General features: G+C 36.1%; 1 protein-coding gene and 1 long non-coding RNA gene across 10 annotated transcripts in view; one reads left to right on the forward strand and one right to left on the reverse strand.

The window, feature by feature from the left end:
• Positions 1–8,133: 8,133 nt before the first annotated feature.
• ANGPT1 (angiopoietin 1) overlaps positions 8,134–17,396 on the forward strand; it is a 301,007-nt gene continuing 291,744 nt past the window's right edge. For 6 of the 9 annotated variants that reach the window (XR_014842853.1, XR_014842854.1, XR_014842855.1 and 3 more), the window contains exon 1: positions 8,134–8,789. Coding sequence is in view for 6 of the 9 variants with exons in the window: in XM_021088684.2 (XP_020944343.1) it covers positions 8,493–8,789 (297 nt within the window). In the remaining 3 variants the exon portion in view is untranslated. 9 annotated transcript variants of the gene reach the window in all.
• LOC146403744 (uncharacterized) lies at positions 12,767–15,854 on the reverse strand. The gene is made up of 2 exons (XR_014843488.1): positions 13,054–15,854; positions 12,767–13,008 (listed from the first exon to the last, which is right to left on the reverse strand). It is a non-coding gene; the product is annotated as an uncharacterized LOC146403744 (long non-coding RNA).

Below are 17,396 nucleotides of genomic sequence, written 5' to 3' on the forward strand. Positions count from 1 at the left end.
ATGAAACCAATCCCCAAATATGCTGGACATGATGCAAATTGATCTCGAGGAACTGCAGCATCTACAATAGTCTTCTGTGGATATACTGAGAGGAGGTATTGTTTCATTAATTTTATAGGAAAGGATGACTCTGCCATTGATAGCACTAAGTCATGTTTCCCAGAGTATGGTACACCTTCCACTGGGGATGTGAAATATTTGGTGGGTGGTACATGGATAGATACTTATTTTAATATTCAGGGTTTCTTTTAATATACATTAGGAAAAAGACACATGCTTGTTTTCCCAGGTACTCTTTTTTTGTTTTGTTTTGTTTTGTTTTTTGCTTTTTAGGGCCGCCCTCACGGCATATGGAAGTTCCCAGGCTATGGGGCTAATGGAAGCTACGGCGGCCAGCCTACTCCAGAACCACAGCAACACAAGAGTCGAGCCACGTCTATGCACTTCACAACAGCTCATGGCAACGCCAGGTCCTTAACCCACTGAGTGAGGCCAGGGGTCAAATGCGAAACCTCATGGCTCCTGGTTGGATTCATTTCCGTGACAGAAACTCCTCCCAGGTTTTACTCTTATTAAAGGTAAATCTAAGGAACTCCTGTTGTGGCACAGTAGAAATGAGTCCACCTAGTATCCATGTGGATGCAGGTTCGATTCCTGGCCCCGCTCAGAGGGTTAGGGATCTGGCATTGCGATGAGTTGTGGTATAGGTGACAAAGCTGGCTCAGATCCCTTGTTGCTGTGGCTGTGGTGTAGGCTGGCAGTTGTAGCTCCAATTCATTCCCTAGCCTGGGAACTTCCATATGCCTCAGGTAAGGCCCTAAATAAATAAATCAATAAAATAAAAATTAGAAAAGAAAAGAATGTAAAAAATAAAGTAAATCTAAGATACATATAAAGCTTAAAACTCGAGGGAAGGGAACTATTAGGTAAACAATAGTATAAGGGGCAAGTATGCAGTTTCGATAAATACAAGGAAAGTGAACGTGATGCAAATTTGGGTAACATTTTGCAAAATATACAGGATGTTTGTTGCCTCTGGAGCTTAAAATACATCTGTACAAATTACAAGTAGAAGGAACATATAACTATAAAGAATAAAATGGTTATGACAATCTTTTTCAATTTTTCATTCATGTATGGCTGTCTTCTATTCTCGCCTTTCTTTATTTGCCACTATTTTCCTCTTTAAAGATTTTTACTAATTATAAGAGAAAGGTACAGAGGAAAGAACCAACAAACATATTCAGTGAAAAAGAAAGTGTAAATTTTCAGATTTAATGGGTACTTCATTTAAGATTACCATTAAACCTAAAAAAAAATTAAAAAAAGATTACCATTAAAATGACTGATATTTGCCTGTCAATTTATGAAGTAAGAGCCTGGTTAAAGCCATTATATTTTCACATCTTTTATATAATCACTAGAATTTATGTTCTAATTTAATTGCAAATTCCTAATCTGATTAGATCTGGAGGGGAAGCAAAATTAGTATTAGAAAAATAATAGATAAAATAAGATTTCCTTTGCTTATGTGCAAGTCATGCCAAGCTGTATATTTCACGTAAGATTAATAGTAGAATGTTTCAGTTCTTTTTCATTTTATCAGAGGCAAACACTTGCTACTTTATCTCCCCATCCTAGGAAACAGAATGCAGTGACATATGCTACAAGTCTAGCCATAAAAGAAACTCTTGAAAATAAGGTCATTTAGTTGAATTTGCCGGAAATGAGTCAGATAATAAGTCACAGTGATGAAGCCATAAATGGCATCCACATGCTACCATGGTTTCCAGGGAATAAAATTCTTAGCATACTACAAAATGATACTGGTTTATATGTGTGCCCTACTAGTGTCTCTGTAATAATTTAATAATTATTACTAATTTAATAATTCTTACTAAATTATTTCCACCTTGTTTCACTCATCCAATAAATATTTATTGTGTACCTAGTATATGTGAGGTACTCACTGTTTCAGATACCAGTGATGCAGCAGTTAGGAAAAACATTGATGTCCTTGCTCTTAAGGAAACTAGAGCTATTTACGTGAACTTTCATTGTGTACATGGTAACCCTCCTATATTAAAATGTGCTTCTTAAGTACTCTGATTTTTAAGAGGTTCAGAAGTGATTTTAAACAATTTAAGAAGGGGAAAAGGTAGGGAATGGAGTTAGTTCATAAAATTCAATTAAGTAGACTATTTTTGGAGTTCCTGTTGTGGCTCAGTGGTTAAAGAAACTGACTTGCATCCATTAGGACGTGGGTTTGATCCCTGGCCTCGCCCAGTGGGTTAAGGATCTGGCATTGCCCTGAGCTGTGGTGTAGGTCACAGACATAGCTCAGATCTCACTTTGTTGTAGGCCAGCAGCTATAGCTCCAAATGGACCCCTAGCCTGGGAACCTCCATATGCTGTGGGTACAGCCCTAAAAAAAAAAAAGAGACCCCCCCCCAAAAAAAAGATTATTTTTGAGCACAAGAAAAAGAAATATATTTAGAAACAACAAGAACTAATGTATAGAACACTATATGATACACTCTAGACATTTTGGTCAGGACTTCATATCCACTGTCCTATTTAATCTTTGTATCTCCCTTATATAAGTGGTACTGTATTATCATCCTCATTTTGTGGATGAGGACACTGAGCCTAGAATAACTAAATGTCTTATCCATTGTAATCCAGTCTTATTTAATATCTTAAACAGGAAATAAGCAAAAACAAAAATAAATCACTCAGTCTCCACCTTAACCACTATGAAACAGTTCATCCAATTTGGTTGAAAAAAGAAAAAAAGATTAGTTAATACAGAGTATGAATGCAAGACTGAAAATCAAAGAATGATAGATTTTAGAAAAATTTGGAGATCTCATTTCCATATTTCCATCCAACTTTGCAATATTTGTGATTGATCCTTTTTTTCCCTACCTCTGGTGATTAGAGGTTGTCATAACCCTAATCACAAATACAGAATCACAGGAAGTCCTATATCTTCAAGTCTCTGCTCAGTGGAGGGAATTTATCAGCTTTGGCTATAAGAATTTGCCACCATCCATCCAAGTGCCTTTGGATACATGGGTCTTCAAATGGTAATTCCATCCATTTCCTTCTAATAGGTGCTATTTCTGAGGTTCTGAGAACATGTAAATTACATACTTTCTCCTGAATTTGGAAAATATAAGACAGAGAGGTCACCATGCTGTACAGTAGAAAAAAAATAAATAAAAGGTTAAAAAAAAAAAAAGACCTTTCTCTCATCTAGGAATCAAGTCTTTTGTAGGGAAAGAAAGACAGGAGACAGTAAATGCAAAGGATTTATATGTTTTTTCCAATAATAAAATTTCATTTCACTGGGTGTCCAATGGAAATCTTTCTCCATTCTGGTATGAGGAAATGTTGGCTTCCATATTTTTACTTGGTATTGTCTCCAGCTGTTTGTTTACTTTTCTGACTTGGGTACTTGTAGAAGTTATCCCAGTTGTAGAATTAGCAAGTAACTTCACACTGGAAAGTATTTCTGCAGTGTTTCTTCTTCTTCTTCTTTTTTTTTTTTTTTTTTGGTTTTTGTCTTTTTACTGCTGCCCCTGTGGCACTTGGAGGTTCCCAGGCTAGGGGTCAAATTAGAGCTATAGCTGCCGGCCTACACCACAGCCACAGCAACACCAGATCCGAGCCACATCTGGGACCTACACCATAGCTCACAGCAACACTGGATCCTTAACCCACCAAGCAAGGCCAGGGATCAAACCCGTGTCCTCATGGATACTAGTCGGGTTTGTTAACCACTGAGCCACGATGGGAACTCCCCTGCACTATTTCCTGAATGGTTCTTCAACCATGGCAATGTCTATCAGTAGCTGGGAGTGTTAGGTAATGTTCCACTGTCCCTCCTGGGATTAGCTTTGGAAGCTGTGGACTCTTGAGTCTCTTGTGTGGCTCTCCAAAAAGTGAGGTTTTGGGGCCTAGGCAAGATGGGCACATGAAAACTTCCAAGGGAGGGTGGCATTTCTGGGTCTTCAGATCTCAACATCAAGGATGAAAGTGAATCTATCAGACAGCTTGATCACAAATATTTATCAGTTGCCTCATATGTGCTAGGAAAAGGGAGTAGAGTTGTCAAAAAGACACAGCACCAGCCCTGGGGAGGCTTTAATCTAGTGTGAATTGTCCAAAGAGAAGTAATGACTTTGTGTTTACATTAACAGTCTAAGTAACCCAGATGTTAGTTATTTCTATATATGGAGCAAGGACTAATGATTCTTCTCATTCACCCTAAAGAATTCACTTGCCCCAAAGTGTGTATTTTACTGTAAAGAAGAAGAGGGATTTTTATCTCATGGGAAACACCATTTCATTCCAAACCTCTTTATTTGCTATATCTTCCCAAGTTTCTTATAGCCATGCAGCCCCAAGTTTCCTTTCTCTTTTCACTCTTCTCTGAAGAACCTTTTTAGCTCCAGTCCACCATTTCCAGATCTTTCCTTGAATCTCTTCTTTCCTTTCTTAGGTAGAATAAACTAATTATGTCTCAGCTCTTTCCAACTTGCTTAGCTGCACTTAAAAAACTGACTTAGCAAGCAGGACACCCACTAGTTACCAGAAATTCTCTCATTAGAAGGCAGGGGAATATTTATGTAATAATTTTAAATTCCTCACCTACCTAAATGTCTCCACCCACTATAATGTCTTCCTCGCTCCCATCCATTGCATTGTTTTAACTTTTTGCAAAATCTTCCCAATTGGTTTGAGAGTTCCTAACTGAAGTTTTACATGTACTTAAATGTCAGTCACCAGGTGATATCCTGAATCTTTTTGTTTTTCATAGCTGCCACTACCATTGCTCTCTAAAAGTGCCATGATAGAGCCATAGAAAGGAATATGATGCCCCTAATATATACAATATATTCTAAGATATATGCATACACTGTGTGCTGAATGACATTGTGTTTAGTATGCAAGAAGGGAGAATGTTTTCCCACTCCCTTTGCCATCATAGGGGTCATATGAATACTAGAGAAATATGTGATGGTGTTTTTGAGAGATAAATTCTTATTTTATATTGTGTAACTCTATTTAAGAGCATGGGTGATAGTCATGATATGTAACAGATGGTATAGCGCAGGACTGATCATTCAGAATGGACCCAAAATATAACCTGAATAAAGAGGCCGAATGCAAATAAAGTATAAAGATATAAGACCTTCAAAATTAAGCTACCTCAGTATTCAGTTCAATAAAATTATTTATTCTATAGACCATCAAAATTCGGAGGGGGGTTTCCCATTGTGGCTCAGCAGAAACAAATCCAACTAGGAACCGTAAGGTTTCAGGTTTGATCCCTGGCCTTGCTCAGTGGGTTAAGGATCTGGTATTTGCGTGAGCTGTGGTGTAGGTTGCAGATGCGATTCAGGTCCTCTGTCGCTGCGGCTGTGATGTAGGCTGGCAGCTGTAGCTTCTATTAGACCCCTAGCCTAGTAACTTCTATATGCCACAGATGCGGCCCTAAAGAGCAAAAAAAAAAAAAAAAAAAAAAAAAAAAATTGTTTTGAAATATGGTAGAGAAAGTAAAAAATACTGCTTGTTTTTCATATTCTTGAATTCTAAAATCTTCTGCATTGCACCATTTCTGAATAATCAACAATGACAACCAACAGTATTGCTATTGGTAAGGTTTAGGTCTCTGAGAGTATATGGTCTTTAGCATGTCATTAGAATCTTCTAATGCACCCAGTGTCTCCTCAGCTGAAGTCCCAAAACTCAATTCCACTTTACATGTCCTTCTATTTTCCATTTACTTAAAATTGATCTTTAGAGCTTTTTTTTTTTTTTTTCTGGATCGACATCATCGACATCTTAAAATTTTTTACCTTTCTTAGTTGTCTACTTTTCCCTCAGGAAGTTTGCATTCCTTCTTTGAATTTGTTCAGATTGGAAAAGATTATACAAACAAGCATATGTAGATACACTCAGATGGACAGACAGAAAAGACTTACATACACAGGGACTGATTTTTAACAATCTTGACTGTTATAAAATGCAGGAGCTTTTTAATAGAGATCTCACTACTCATGTATCTTCTGCCTATTTTCAGCTATATCTAGTTCTTATCCAATTTATAGGTGTTGGATTTGGACTTTTTTCTTTCCAGGGATAATTTTTGAAGCAAGCAATGTTGGAAAATGTTCTTACACAGTCTATGCTTTGCCAGTGCACTTTGTCCTTGTAGGCCCTTAAAAACTCAATTTTATGGGTTACCTGTAACTTTATATGTTTATTTTTGGGGTACAGATAAAGGATTAAATCACTTCAGTAGTAGAAACTGGCTTTTAATCAGTTCTTTTTCTTCTGAGTGTGATCACTTAACCTGTGTTAGGACTGTCCATCATTTTGGCTGGAGCCCTTTTGGAAGCTTTTTGGCTGGCTTGGGGTTAGATGCATAGGGTCAGAATCAGTTGCCCAGAGTTCACCTACTGGGCACCATCACTTGCTAGTTTTATGACTTGTGACTGATAAGCCTTTCTGTGATTCTGTTTTCCTATTGATAAAAATATGAATAGGCAATGCCTATATCTTAGTTTTGTTGGTCTAATTAAATGAGATTGTATATAAGGAGTGCTTAGTACAGACTTGGAAAATAGTAAGCTCTTGATAAATATCGTTCTTATTACTGCATTTGAAGGACATAGCCAATAAGAGATATTCAGCATCAGGAGGAGGCCGCAAAAGCAGTTCAAAGATGATCGCTATATTTGATATTACTTGCTTCCATATCTGTCAGATCAGAAATTTGTTATTGGGTGTGGAAAAGACAATAAATCATGGCATAATTTTCTTCTCCAGGTAAATCCCATTGTTTTTCAGGAATTTGTTTTGCCTTCTCCCCTAACTTCTCTCTCCACACCATTCTGTAACCTCTGGTGCCCCTCATCCACTGCCCTGCCCCCTATTCTGTGATGTGAGAGTCAACATCTGTCTCTTCTGTTTTCACACCATGACTGCAGTTGAGAAACTCCATTCCCGAAAATCCTTCCCAGTTCTTGGTGAAAGCCCCTGCTTTTAATTCATGTTTTCTGCACACACTTGGTAAAGATCTCAGTGCCATAAAATTAATTCTATAATTACCACCTCTTCTTTATGTTTTACTGATTCTTTTGTTCAAATATTTATACCCTACATTTAGGAAATAACCTTCTGATCATTTTTATTTCTTACCTAATAGAAGAACAGAGATTTCTCCCATGCAGCCCTTTGCTGTCTCACTGGCACACCTGATATGTTTCTTTTCAGATAATTTTTCTCTATAGAATTTATGTAGAACTTTCATAGCAATATTAAAGATAGACATAGCAACAGAAAGAGGTCCTTTGAATTATACATTTAGGACATACCACAGAAATTAATAATTCTCAGGCCACTGTCTTAAATTGTTTTTGTAAGAAAGTTGCTCAGTTTATATACATAGAACACACAGGGCTACATCCTAAGCAGGGAACCAGTTTTACTTAAAATTTATATCTCAGAAAGTACTTAAATTATTCTACTTAATATGCATATACTATATTCCTTTGAATGACAAGTTATGAAATATTTTGCTAATTTGACCCTTCCTGATAATTTCTGAAAAGTCTAGTGAATACAACGAATGAACACCATCTCTGAAAATTGTTTTAATATCTTTTTTTGCAGAGTCAGAAATAATTATTTTAAATTAATAATTAAACAGATTGTTATTCACTATAAAATAATTTTACTGGACATTATACCAATTTCTTCTTAGGGTTCCCCAATTAAGTAGAACTTTAAAAACAATACTGCTCATTTTGCTAGATTTTAGTAGGTCAGCATGCACACCAAAAGTATATTAAGGTGGACTGCTCCATTTATTGATTTGCAGTGAATCTGCTAAAGGCTCGAGGCAGTTGTCTGCGGAAGGGGCGGGAGGGCCATACATGATTGAGGTCATGCGCATCTAGCCAATTTGTAAGACGATCCAGCGGCTCCAAGCCATCAGCAATCCTTAGCATAGGGGCACACTCAAGCATTCTTGTCAAGTCATCTTGTGAAAGGCTGCCTGCTTCCAGCTTGGCTTGGATGTACAACCTTAATAAAACTCACTGAGGTCTGGAAGAAAATAGCAGATCTGCAGCAGATAGGGTAGAGGAAAGGGTCTAGAATATGTACACGCAGCTGACTCAGGCAGGCTCCACGCTGAACGGTTACACAGAGAGGAAACAATAAATCTCAGCTACTATGCAATAAATATCTCAAGTTTTAACTAAGGAAACTATCATTACAGTGAAATTAAAAAAAATAACATTTTAGAACAAAGCTAACAAATGGCTAGTTTTCTGTGATTCTTTTGCAAAGGCGTTCTTTGAGAGGGAAAAAGTCAAACAAACAAGCAGTTTTACCTGAAATAAAGAACTAGTTTAAAGGTCAGAAGAAAGGAGCAAGTTTTGCGAGAGGCACAGAACGAGAGTGCTGGCAATACAATGACAGTTTTCCTTTCCTTTGCTTTCCTCGCTGCCATTCTGACTCACATAGGGTGCAGCAACCAGCGCCGAAGTCCAGAAAACGGTGGGAGAAGATATAACCGGATTCAGCATGGGCAATGTGCCTACACTTTTATTCTTCCAGAACACGACGGGAACTGTCGTGAGAGTACGACAGATCAGTACAACACAAACGCTCTGCAGAGAGATGCTCCACACGTGGAACAGGATTTCTCTTCCCAAAAACTTCAACATCTGGAGCATGTGATGGAAAATTATACTCAGTGGCTGCAAAAAGTAAGTGATTGCTTTCAGTTTCTAATTGCACGGAGGAGCCTTTTCCGTTCTTGTACTGCAGCTAACATAAAGTTCCTTAGGGGGGCATTTGTGTTTACCTTTTGCTCCGGGGGGCAGTGTTTGCAAATGCAAGACGGCTCTCTTCCTGTGACTTCACTGGTAAGCCAAGGTTTTTAGGCTTGTGCAAGTCTATGAAGGTATGGTGGCACCCCATTTGTGTACCTGTAACACTGGTGCCTTTTATGACATTTCTGATTTTCTTGCATATAAAATTTATCTTGAATTTTCCGACTATCAAAACCCAACTTGAAAAAAAAAATGTGTGTCTTGAGCAACTTAGTGAAAAAAGAAAACAATAATGAAAATACCAGTTTAAGATCAAATAGATTTTATGCTATGAAATTTTGTGCAGTTAGGACAGAAAATCTTCACCAAATACTTACTTTTCAACCTTTAGTAAAATTAACATGAAATGAGGGTAAATATAAAGTATAATATTTGATTGGAGAAATTGTGTAAGTATGTGAAGGAAAGTTCAACAAGTGGCAGAATAGTAGAGGACTGATTTCTGTCATATATTTTTTCTGTCCTTGAGAAAAAATCAGGAAGATATATTTTAATGTGAACTCAGTAGGGAGAAGTTGTTTGCCCACTAGGAAAGGAGAAATGCAGCTAGTGGTGGCTGTTCCCAAACACATGCACCTGCAGGTTTGGGCTGAACACAACATGTAGACTTTGCTATATTCCTGAAGTACCTCTTTCCTCAGGATGTTGTAGTTGTTGCAAGGTGGGAGTCTAAGTATCCAGATAAATGTTAATGTTGAGTATGCATTTAATCTCAATTTATAAAAATCAAATTAAACATTTTACTCAGTTATTTCTCTATAAACCATTTAAAAGTTTTTGTTGAAAATATGCCTATAAAGTACACACTTTCTGCAGTTCATTCCCTCTTTGCTCTCTGTTTAATTGTTTAACAGGTAAGTATCAGATAACAAAGTGTATTCAAATTTCTCACTAGAAGGATGGCAATGTTAATGTCTCATTTGTGGAAAGCTTCTCCCCCAGGGTTTTTGCTAAAAATTCACTTGGTGTGTATGGATGGGAACACAGCCAGTCCAGTCTTAAGGTAGTCTGTTAACAGAACAAACCCTTTAAGAAGATAAAAGATAGGGAAAGGACAAATGCTCTTTTTTGTTCCTGTGTGGTCACAGTCACTTAGATCACTGCCTGCTGAATCATGCCGAGTAATAGTTATTTTACTTTCGTCCACTAGGGACTGAACTAAGATCACGCTTATTTTATTTGACAAGCTAACTGAAACTTAGTAGTTTTAGAGTTTCAAAACCTGGAATTTTAATTAATCTTTCTTTTATAGATTACTGGTGAAAAAAAAATCCATAGAAAGGCGAAATAATAGAAAGCAAACAGAATCCTGCAGTCTTTTGATAACATAGCTTAACTTTCAAGCACTAATTACAGCAGCAGTTTATATTAGGATAACTTTTCTTTCCTTTTGCAAAACTTATTTTCATCATGAACAAATGAATTTAGTTGAATAGCTTATTACTATTCTCTCTCTCTCCATATATATATATATATATATATATATATATATATATATATAGTCTATATAGTTTTTAATGAGAATTATAATTATAAAAATTAATTTATAAAAATTATTGAGAATTATAATTATAAAAATTATAATTATAAAAATTATAATTTATAAAAATTATAATTATAAAAATTATAACTTAATTTTAAAATTATAACTTAATTTTAAAATTATAACTTAATTTTAAAAGTTTAATTATAACTTAATTATAAAAATTATAACTTATTACTATTATTATTAATACTTATTATTACTATTCTCTCTCTCTCCATATATATATATATATATATATATATATATATATATATATAGTCTATATAGTTTTTAATGAGAATTATAATTATAAAAATTAATTTATAAAAATTATTGAGAATTATAATTATAAAAATTATAATTATAAAAATTATAATTTATAAAAATTATAATTATAAAAATTATAATTTATAAAAATTAATGAGAATTATAATTATAAAAATTAATTTATAAAAATTATAAATTAATCTGGATTTCTTGAGGGAGGTGAGGAGGGAAATTTAGTTCCCAATTGTCTTCAATGAACTATTCTACCAAAAATGTAATATTTTGTTTGCTTAGAATATACAATCAAAATGGTAATTCAAACATAGGAATACATATTTGTTCATTGCTATTCAATTTTTCAGCAGTAATGGGGTAAATACACGATTCTCCTGGCTTTAAATCATGTGCATGCTTCATATGTTAATTTAATGTGTAAAATAAGTTTGATTTTTGTTTGCATTGTTGGTGGTCAGTGATTATGGCATAGTTTTTAGATTATAGCCAAGCATAACTATGAAAATGTTCTTTGGTTATATTGACCCTTGCTAGTGTGAATCAAGCTGAATATGTGCTGAAAATGTCCCTGTTGGTATGAGTCAGAGCAATTTGGCTTGACTATTGTCTGTTCAAATTTGCATATCTTTTGTCATTGCTAATACGATTGGTCGGAGGATCAAGACACAAATAAATGCATTCACCAAAGAACTTGCTAAAGGCTCTCGTAAGTTTCCCTTAATTAGAGGTTTGCTTCTCTTCAAGTTCTAAATTTCATGTAATGTATTTATTGTGATAATTCAAATGGAAATCTTTTTTATTGTAACCATTTGGTATGCTTAACACTGTAATTTGTATTACTTCTATCTTGATTCCTAGTAGTTGTGTTAGGATAGGAAGCAGTGCAGTACAGAAAGTGAGGCTTTCATTGTAAGTGTAATTAATTCATCCATTTATTCAACAAAATTATTAATCAAAGCATGGTGATTATTATGCAGCTCATGTCATCACTGTCAGGAAATTTTTTGATGCTGAATGTGTGTTATCAGTGCTAGAAGCATCTAGATGATAATTTATGTTAATCAGTTACTTTCCTCGTCATTTAATAAACTGAATTCTTTTAAATATTCTTCACAATACACCAGCTGTCACTAGAAGTCACTTAGAGACATACTCTCCAATCTCATAGGGCATAGGATGTGTTGGTCTCCATAAAAACTGCAACTGTTATGGCACTGGTCTCTTGATGAGATCAATTTAATTCTAGATCCACTTTCCGTAATAACTTCTCGAGTAATAACAATATGAGGTAGGCTGATAGCATTATCCTCACTTGTCAGTTGGGAAAAGAATATAAATAATTGTTCAAAAGTCACATTCTTATTGGGTAAAACATCTGGTCTGTATGTTTAGGTTTGACTCTCTTCTGTTATAAAGCTCTTTTCAGAATTATTAGCAAACATACCCAGAACTTGAGAATGATCCTATCTTGGGATAGTAACAATAGGTACAAATGACCTTTATGTCTTTGCCACTTTCTAGTGATTCTTTTGTACCTTTCTGTGACATAGAAATGTCTATTGTTTAATGTCTACTCTACATCTTGAACTCTTGTTTTCTTCCTTTCATATACCTGAAGTCCACAAATATGTGTATTGAAAATATCCAGGTTTAAATATATATTGTTCTAGAATTTGGGAGGAATGCTTTAAAAAGTCTCTTTTACCTTTTCAAAATGATGTCTTTCTTCTTTTTTTGAAAGTATAAATAGGAGTTCCCGTTGTGGCGCAGTGGTTAACGAATCCGACTAGGAACCATGAGGTTGCGGGTTCGGTCCCTGCCCTTGCTCAGTGGGTTAAGGATCCAGCGTTGCTGTGAGCTGTGGTGTAGGTTGCAGACGCGGCTTGGATCTGAGGTTGCTATGGCTCAGAAAAAAGAAAGAAAGTAAAAAGAAAGTATAAATAAATTGAATTAAAAACATGTAACAGAGAACAAGGATCTATCTACTATAAATATTTCACACTAGCTAAAATTGATGATTTTTTTTTTTTTTTTTGTCGTCTTTTTGCGATTTCTTGGGCCGCTCCTGCGGCATATGGAGGTTCCCAGGCTAGGGGTCGAATCGGAGCTGTAGCCACTGGCCTACGCCAGAGCCACAGCAACGCGGGATCCAAGCCGCGTCTGCAACCTACACCACAGCTCACGGCAACGCCGGATCGTTAACCCACTGAGCAAGGGCAGGGAGCGAACCCGCAACCTCATGGTTCCTAGTCGGATTCGCTAACCACTGCACCACGACGGGAACTCCTAAAATTGATGAATTATTAGTAGGAAGTATTGTTATGAATTGACATCCAGAATATTAATAAGCAAAAAGCTTTTAATGAAGTGCTTTGCTAAATTTTTCTACTGACATCATATTTTTACTAATAGCATCCTCTACTTGTATTCTTTGTCTCGGAGAATTAGGATTTAGCATTGCTATTACTTGAATCATGTTAATTATGCTAATCTTTTTAAAACTCTTTTATTACACATATTAATTCATACTAGTATCCACCAGAATGTGACTTCCATGAGGCCAGTGACCTTGTGTGTTTGTCTGCTGTTCTTTCCTGAGGGCCTGGAATAGTACATGATCCATGGTAGATAATAAATATTTGTTGATTGAGTAAATGGATACATTGTCTATGTGTTGCAATCTATACTTTATTATGTACTGTTAACATTTTGGATAGATACCTTACCTTCCTAAGTAGCTTTTAAGTTGTCTTCTAGGCAAGGACTATGTGGGGGAGGAAAACCATTTTCTCTACCCTTACAGGTTCATAGTTAAGACTCCCCCACCCCATAATGAACATATTAAGATAAAACCAAACCAAGTTTAAGGACATATATACCTTCTATATAGAAGGGAAATATCTAGGAAAACTGAGTAACCCCCCCCCCCAAAAAAATGACCCATGCTTTCACCTTAAATAACCAACTCTAGCTAAAGACAAAAGGTGTTGGGTAAGGAGAGTCAGGTTTTTAGTCAGAGCACAGTAAACCAGGGTGTGGTTGCTTTGAAGATTTAAGTCAGTGCCTTCTCCATTGATAGAGTTGCTAGAGGTTTAGTCATTCTCCTCTTCCTGGTACAGAGAGCAAGGCACACTTACAAATGTAGATTTCCCCTATAAATGTACATTTCTCTAATAGAAGAGTGATTTCCACTTGCTTTTCAGAGCTTTTCTTATGTCTGTCTGTTGTTTCTTAAAATAATCACCCTGAAATAATCCTTTTGCAGAAAAAGGGATATTTGGGGCTCACATATTCTGCTTCCCTTCAACTGCATCATATAGTTATTTTTGTCTTAGTGTTAATTAAAAAGACATTGGCCCTAGAGTAGGTGGTTATAAGTTATCCAAATTGTATTTAGCCAGTGGTCTAGGATCTTAAAAACTGCTATAGTCACTCCATTTGTCTTCTTAATTATTCTTTAAGAGTCAGCTTTGTTGCCAGTTTCTTCATGAAATGAACCCACACTCCTTACAGGCTGAATTTTCCAATGGTATCACATTGCATGTATCATGTTAGCACTGCATTTCCGTGCAGTGTGGCTGTTGTCATTTTCATTGTTTTGAAGACTGTTTGCCTACTTAGACTATGAGTCCCTTGAGGGTAGCAAATGCCCTTTATCCATCTTTATATCTCCAAAGAAATTTAGCTGTCTGAACAATATCTCTGTTAATGTAAAAATAAAAAACATCAAGTGCTTAAATGTGTGATGTTCGATATAAAATAAAGCAAGTTAAGGGAACTTGTAACTGCTTTCAGATGCTAAAGTTTGTTTTTAAGTTACTTGAAGGTCAGCTAGACCTTCCTGTAGGATGGAAAAGAATTTTACACTTCCAGAACCATGGGCAAACATTAAACTGCATACAATTGTGGCAAGTATTTATACATAGGTGTACATTCATGAGCCTAAGTAACTAGAACTGAGAGTTCCCTGGTGGCTCAGTGGGCTAAGGATCCAGTGTTGTCATTGCTGCTGCTTGAGTTGCTGCTGTGATTCAGGTTAGATTTCTGGCCCTGGAACTTCTATATGATGTGGGTGCAGCCAAAAAAAGAAAAAAAACCAGAACTGACTTATCATCTGTGCATTGTTTTGGTAGCTGGTGACTGCAAAACTAAGCCAGAAAGGACATTCTGTGATTTATTTGCACCATATATGGGGGGATTTCCAGAATGTATAAAACCAGCAGACAATTGGTAAGTATGTTTTAAAAAGATTGTACTAAATTTGAAAATATGCATATTATGATTTATGCGTAGAGATAGAAAAAAATGGCAGTTACTAAGAAAGAATAATAGGGATAATTATCTTTTAAGCCCAGTTGTAAAAATTTCATTGCCAACTTTGAGAGTAACCTCTCATTTTCAAGTCAGGTAGGGGCCTTTTAGTTAATGTCTCTGCATTAACTTTTCAGTGAATAATTAGGTTTTATCATTTGCTTGTTATATTTTAGAATCCAAAGATCCAAAAAAGCATAAAGACCTTCTGGGTCCCAGACATTGGACATTTGGAATTCTGCTGGAAGGAGCAGCCTTCCCCGAGAAGAGATCCCTTGGTAGATCTCAGGTTTTAGGAGCATGGTGAATAGGTTCTTTTCTATGGGTTATTGCAGCTCTTTCTTACTCCTCACTGTGCCATTTCACATTGAACTTTCTTCTAGTAGTACTCATCTCATATTATTTTTTCAGTGTAATTTAAAATGAATAACAATGTGTCATTCTGGAATTCCGGTTGTGGTGCAGTGGAAACGAATCTGACTAGTATCCATGTGGATGGGGGTTTGATCCCTGGCCTCGCTCAGTGGGTCTGGGATCTGGGATTGCCATGAGCTGTGGTGCACTATTCCTCATCACATTATTAGCAGCAAGCCTAGCCTACGAATGAACTCAAAAAAGCTTAGGTCACAGACGCGGCTCAGATCCCACGTTGCTGTGGCTGTGGCATAGGCCCCACCAGCAGCTATAGTTCCAGATTGACCCCTAGCCTCGGAACTTTCATATACCCATATGCTGTAAGTGTGACCCTAAAAAGAAAAAAAAAAAAAAAAAAAAAAAGGATGTCTCATTCTTTTCCTTAAAATTCCCCTACAGTTATCCACAAAAAAAATCCAGATTCTTTACCGTGAGGTCCTCTATAATCTGCCCCACACTCCTGTCTGGACTCATCCTTTACCATCTTTCCTTCATTCTAGACACCCAAACTTCTTTAGCCTTTTTCCTTTCTCCAGCAGATCAGCTCATTCCTGTCTCAGGGACTTTACTGTTTACTTAGCTAGGAAGATTCTTGCTCCCAGATTTTGGTATCAGTGGCTCTTTCTCTTCATTCAGGTTTTGCTCAGGAATCTCAGGAAGTCTTCTCTGGGCACCATTACCTACCACTTTTCCCCATTCTGCTAAGTGACTTTTTATTATAACATATGTATTATTTCTTCATGGCTTTTACCACTGTGACCTTTTATTGTTTATCACATAATTTATTCTGTCTCTCTCTACTAAGCATGTAAACGCCCTAAGACATCCTTGTTTGTCTTGTTCCCTGCAGTACACCTCACTCCTAGAAGAGTGCATGACCTCAGTAAATACTTGCAGAATATGTGCTCTATACTCTATGAGGTAGAGATTGTGCCTGTCTTGCTCACAGTTCTTATTTATTATTTTTTATTTTGATAGCAGATTTATTTTTCTTGCACAATTCCTGGATCATAGTTGTAAAGAATATTTTTTTAAGAAAAAGTGACTAGAGAATTGAAGGAATTCTACAGGCAGTTTTTGACTATAATTAAATATATGTACGAAAATGAGACTTAACTATGTTCTATAAATCACCCTACTAACTATGTAATAGGAGAAATTTTAATATTGAGTTTGCTATTCAGTTTCAAGGGTCAGCAAACTATGGCCCTTGGGTTAAATTTTGCCTGCAACCTGTGTCTATAAATATAGTTTCATTGGAATACAACCATACTCATACCTTAATACGTTATCCATCTATTTGTAAATAAAGTTTTATTGAAAGAGAGCCACACTCATTTGCTTATGTACTCTCTATGGCTGCTTTCTTTCTATAAAGGCAGAGTTGAGGAGTTGCAGTAGAGATCCAGTGGCCCACAGAGCTTAAAATTCAATAGTTAGCCCTTTACAGAAAAAGTTTGCTGACCCTTGTTTTATATCACAAATAAATGTAGTATTAACATTGGGACCATTGCAAGGTAAGTTGCAAGATTCGTTGTATGGGAAAAAGATGGTCTTCTAGGAAGCCAAGTAATCCTCAGATCCGTGCCAGTTGGCATGTTGTGCCATTTACTTAGATGTACAACCCTAATTGCATTTGAGTCATCCTTGCCTTTTGTTCAAATATAAGATTATTATTTGCTGTGAAATTGGGAAGTTCCAAGGTACCGATGGTTCTAGTCCCATAGTCTGAGGGAGGGAGGACCTCTTAGTGTTTAAATCTCTTTACAAAATATACAAAAGATATGTCTGCTCTCTTGTCAAAGAGGTGTCTAAAGAATGAAGCACTCCACAGATTATCTTTTCTTTATATTTAGAGGCTCTGTACCCAAATACTCTTCTCTAATTCTGACATAGAAATATTAAAAGTGAGAGGTTTTCAGGTTTGTTTGGTCTTTGCTGCCTAAACA

Source organism: Sus scrofa, chromosome 4, assembly GCF_054392235.1.
Source record: "Sus scrofa isolate SSC_HxYL_T2T_F1_AM1 chromosome 4, Sscrofa_HxYL_maternal_Yorkshire_Landrace_v2.0, whole genome shotgun sequence".
NCBI lineage: Eukaryota > Metazoa > Chordata > Mammalia > Artiodactyla > Suidae > Sus > Sus scrofa.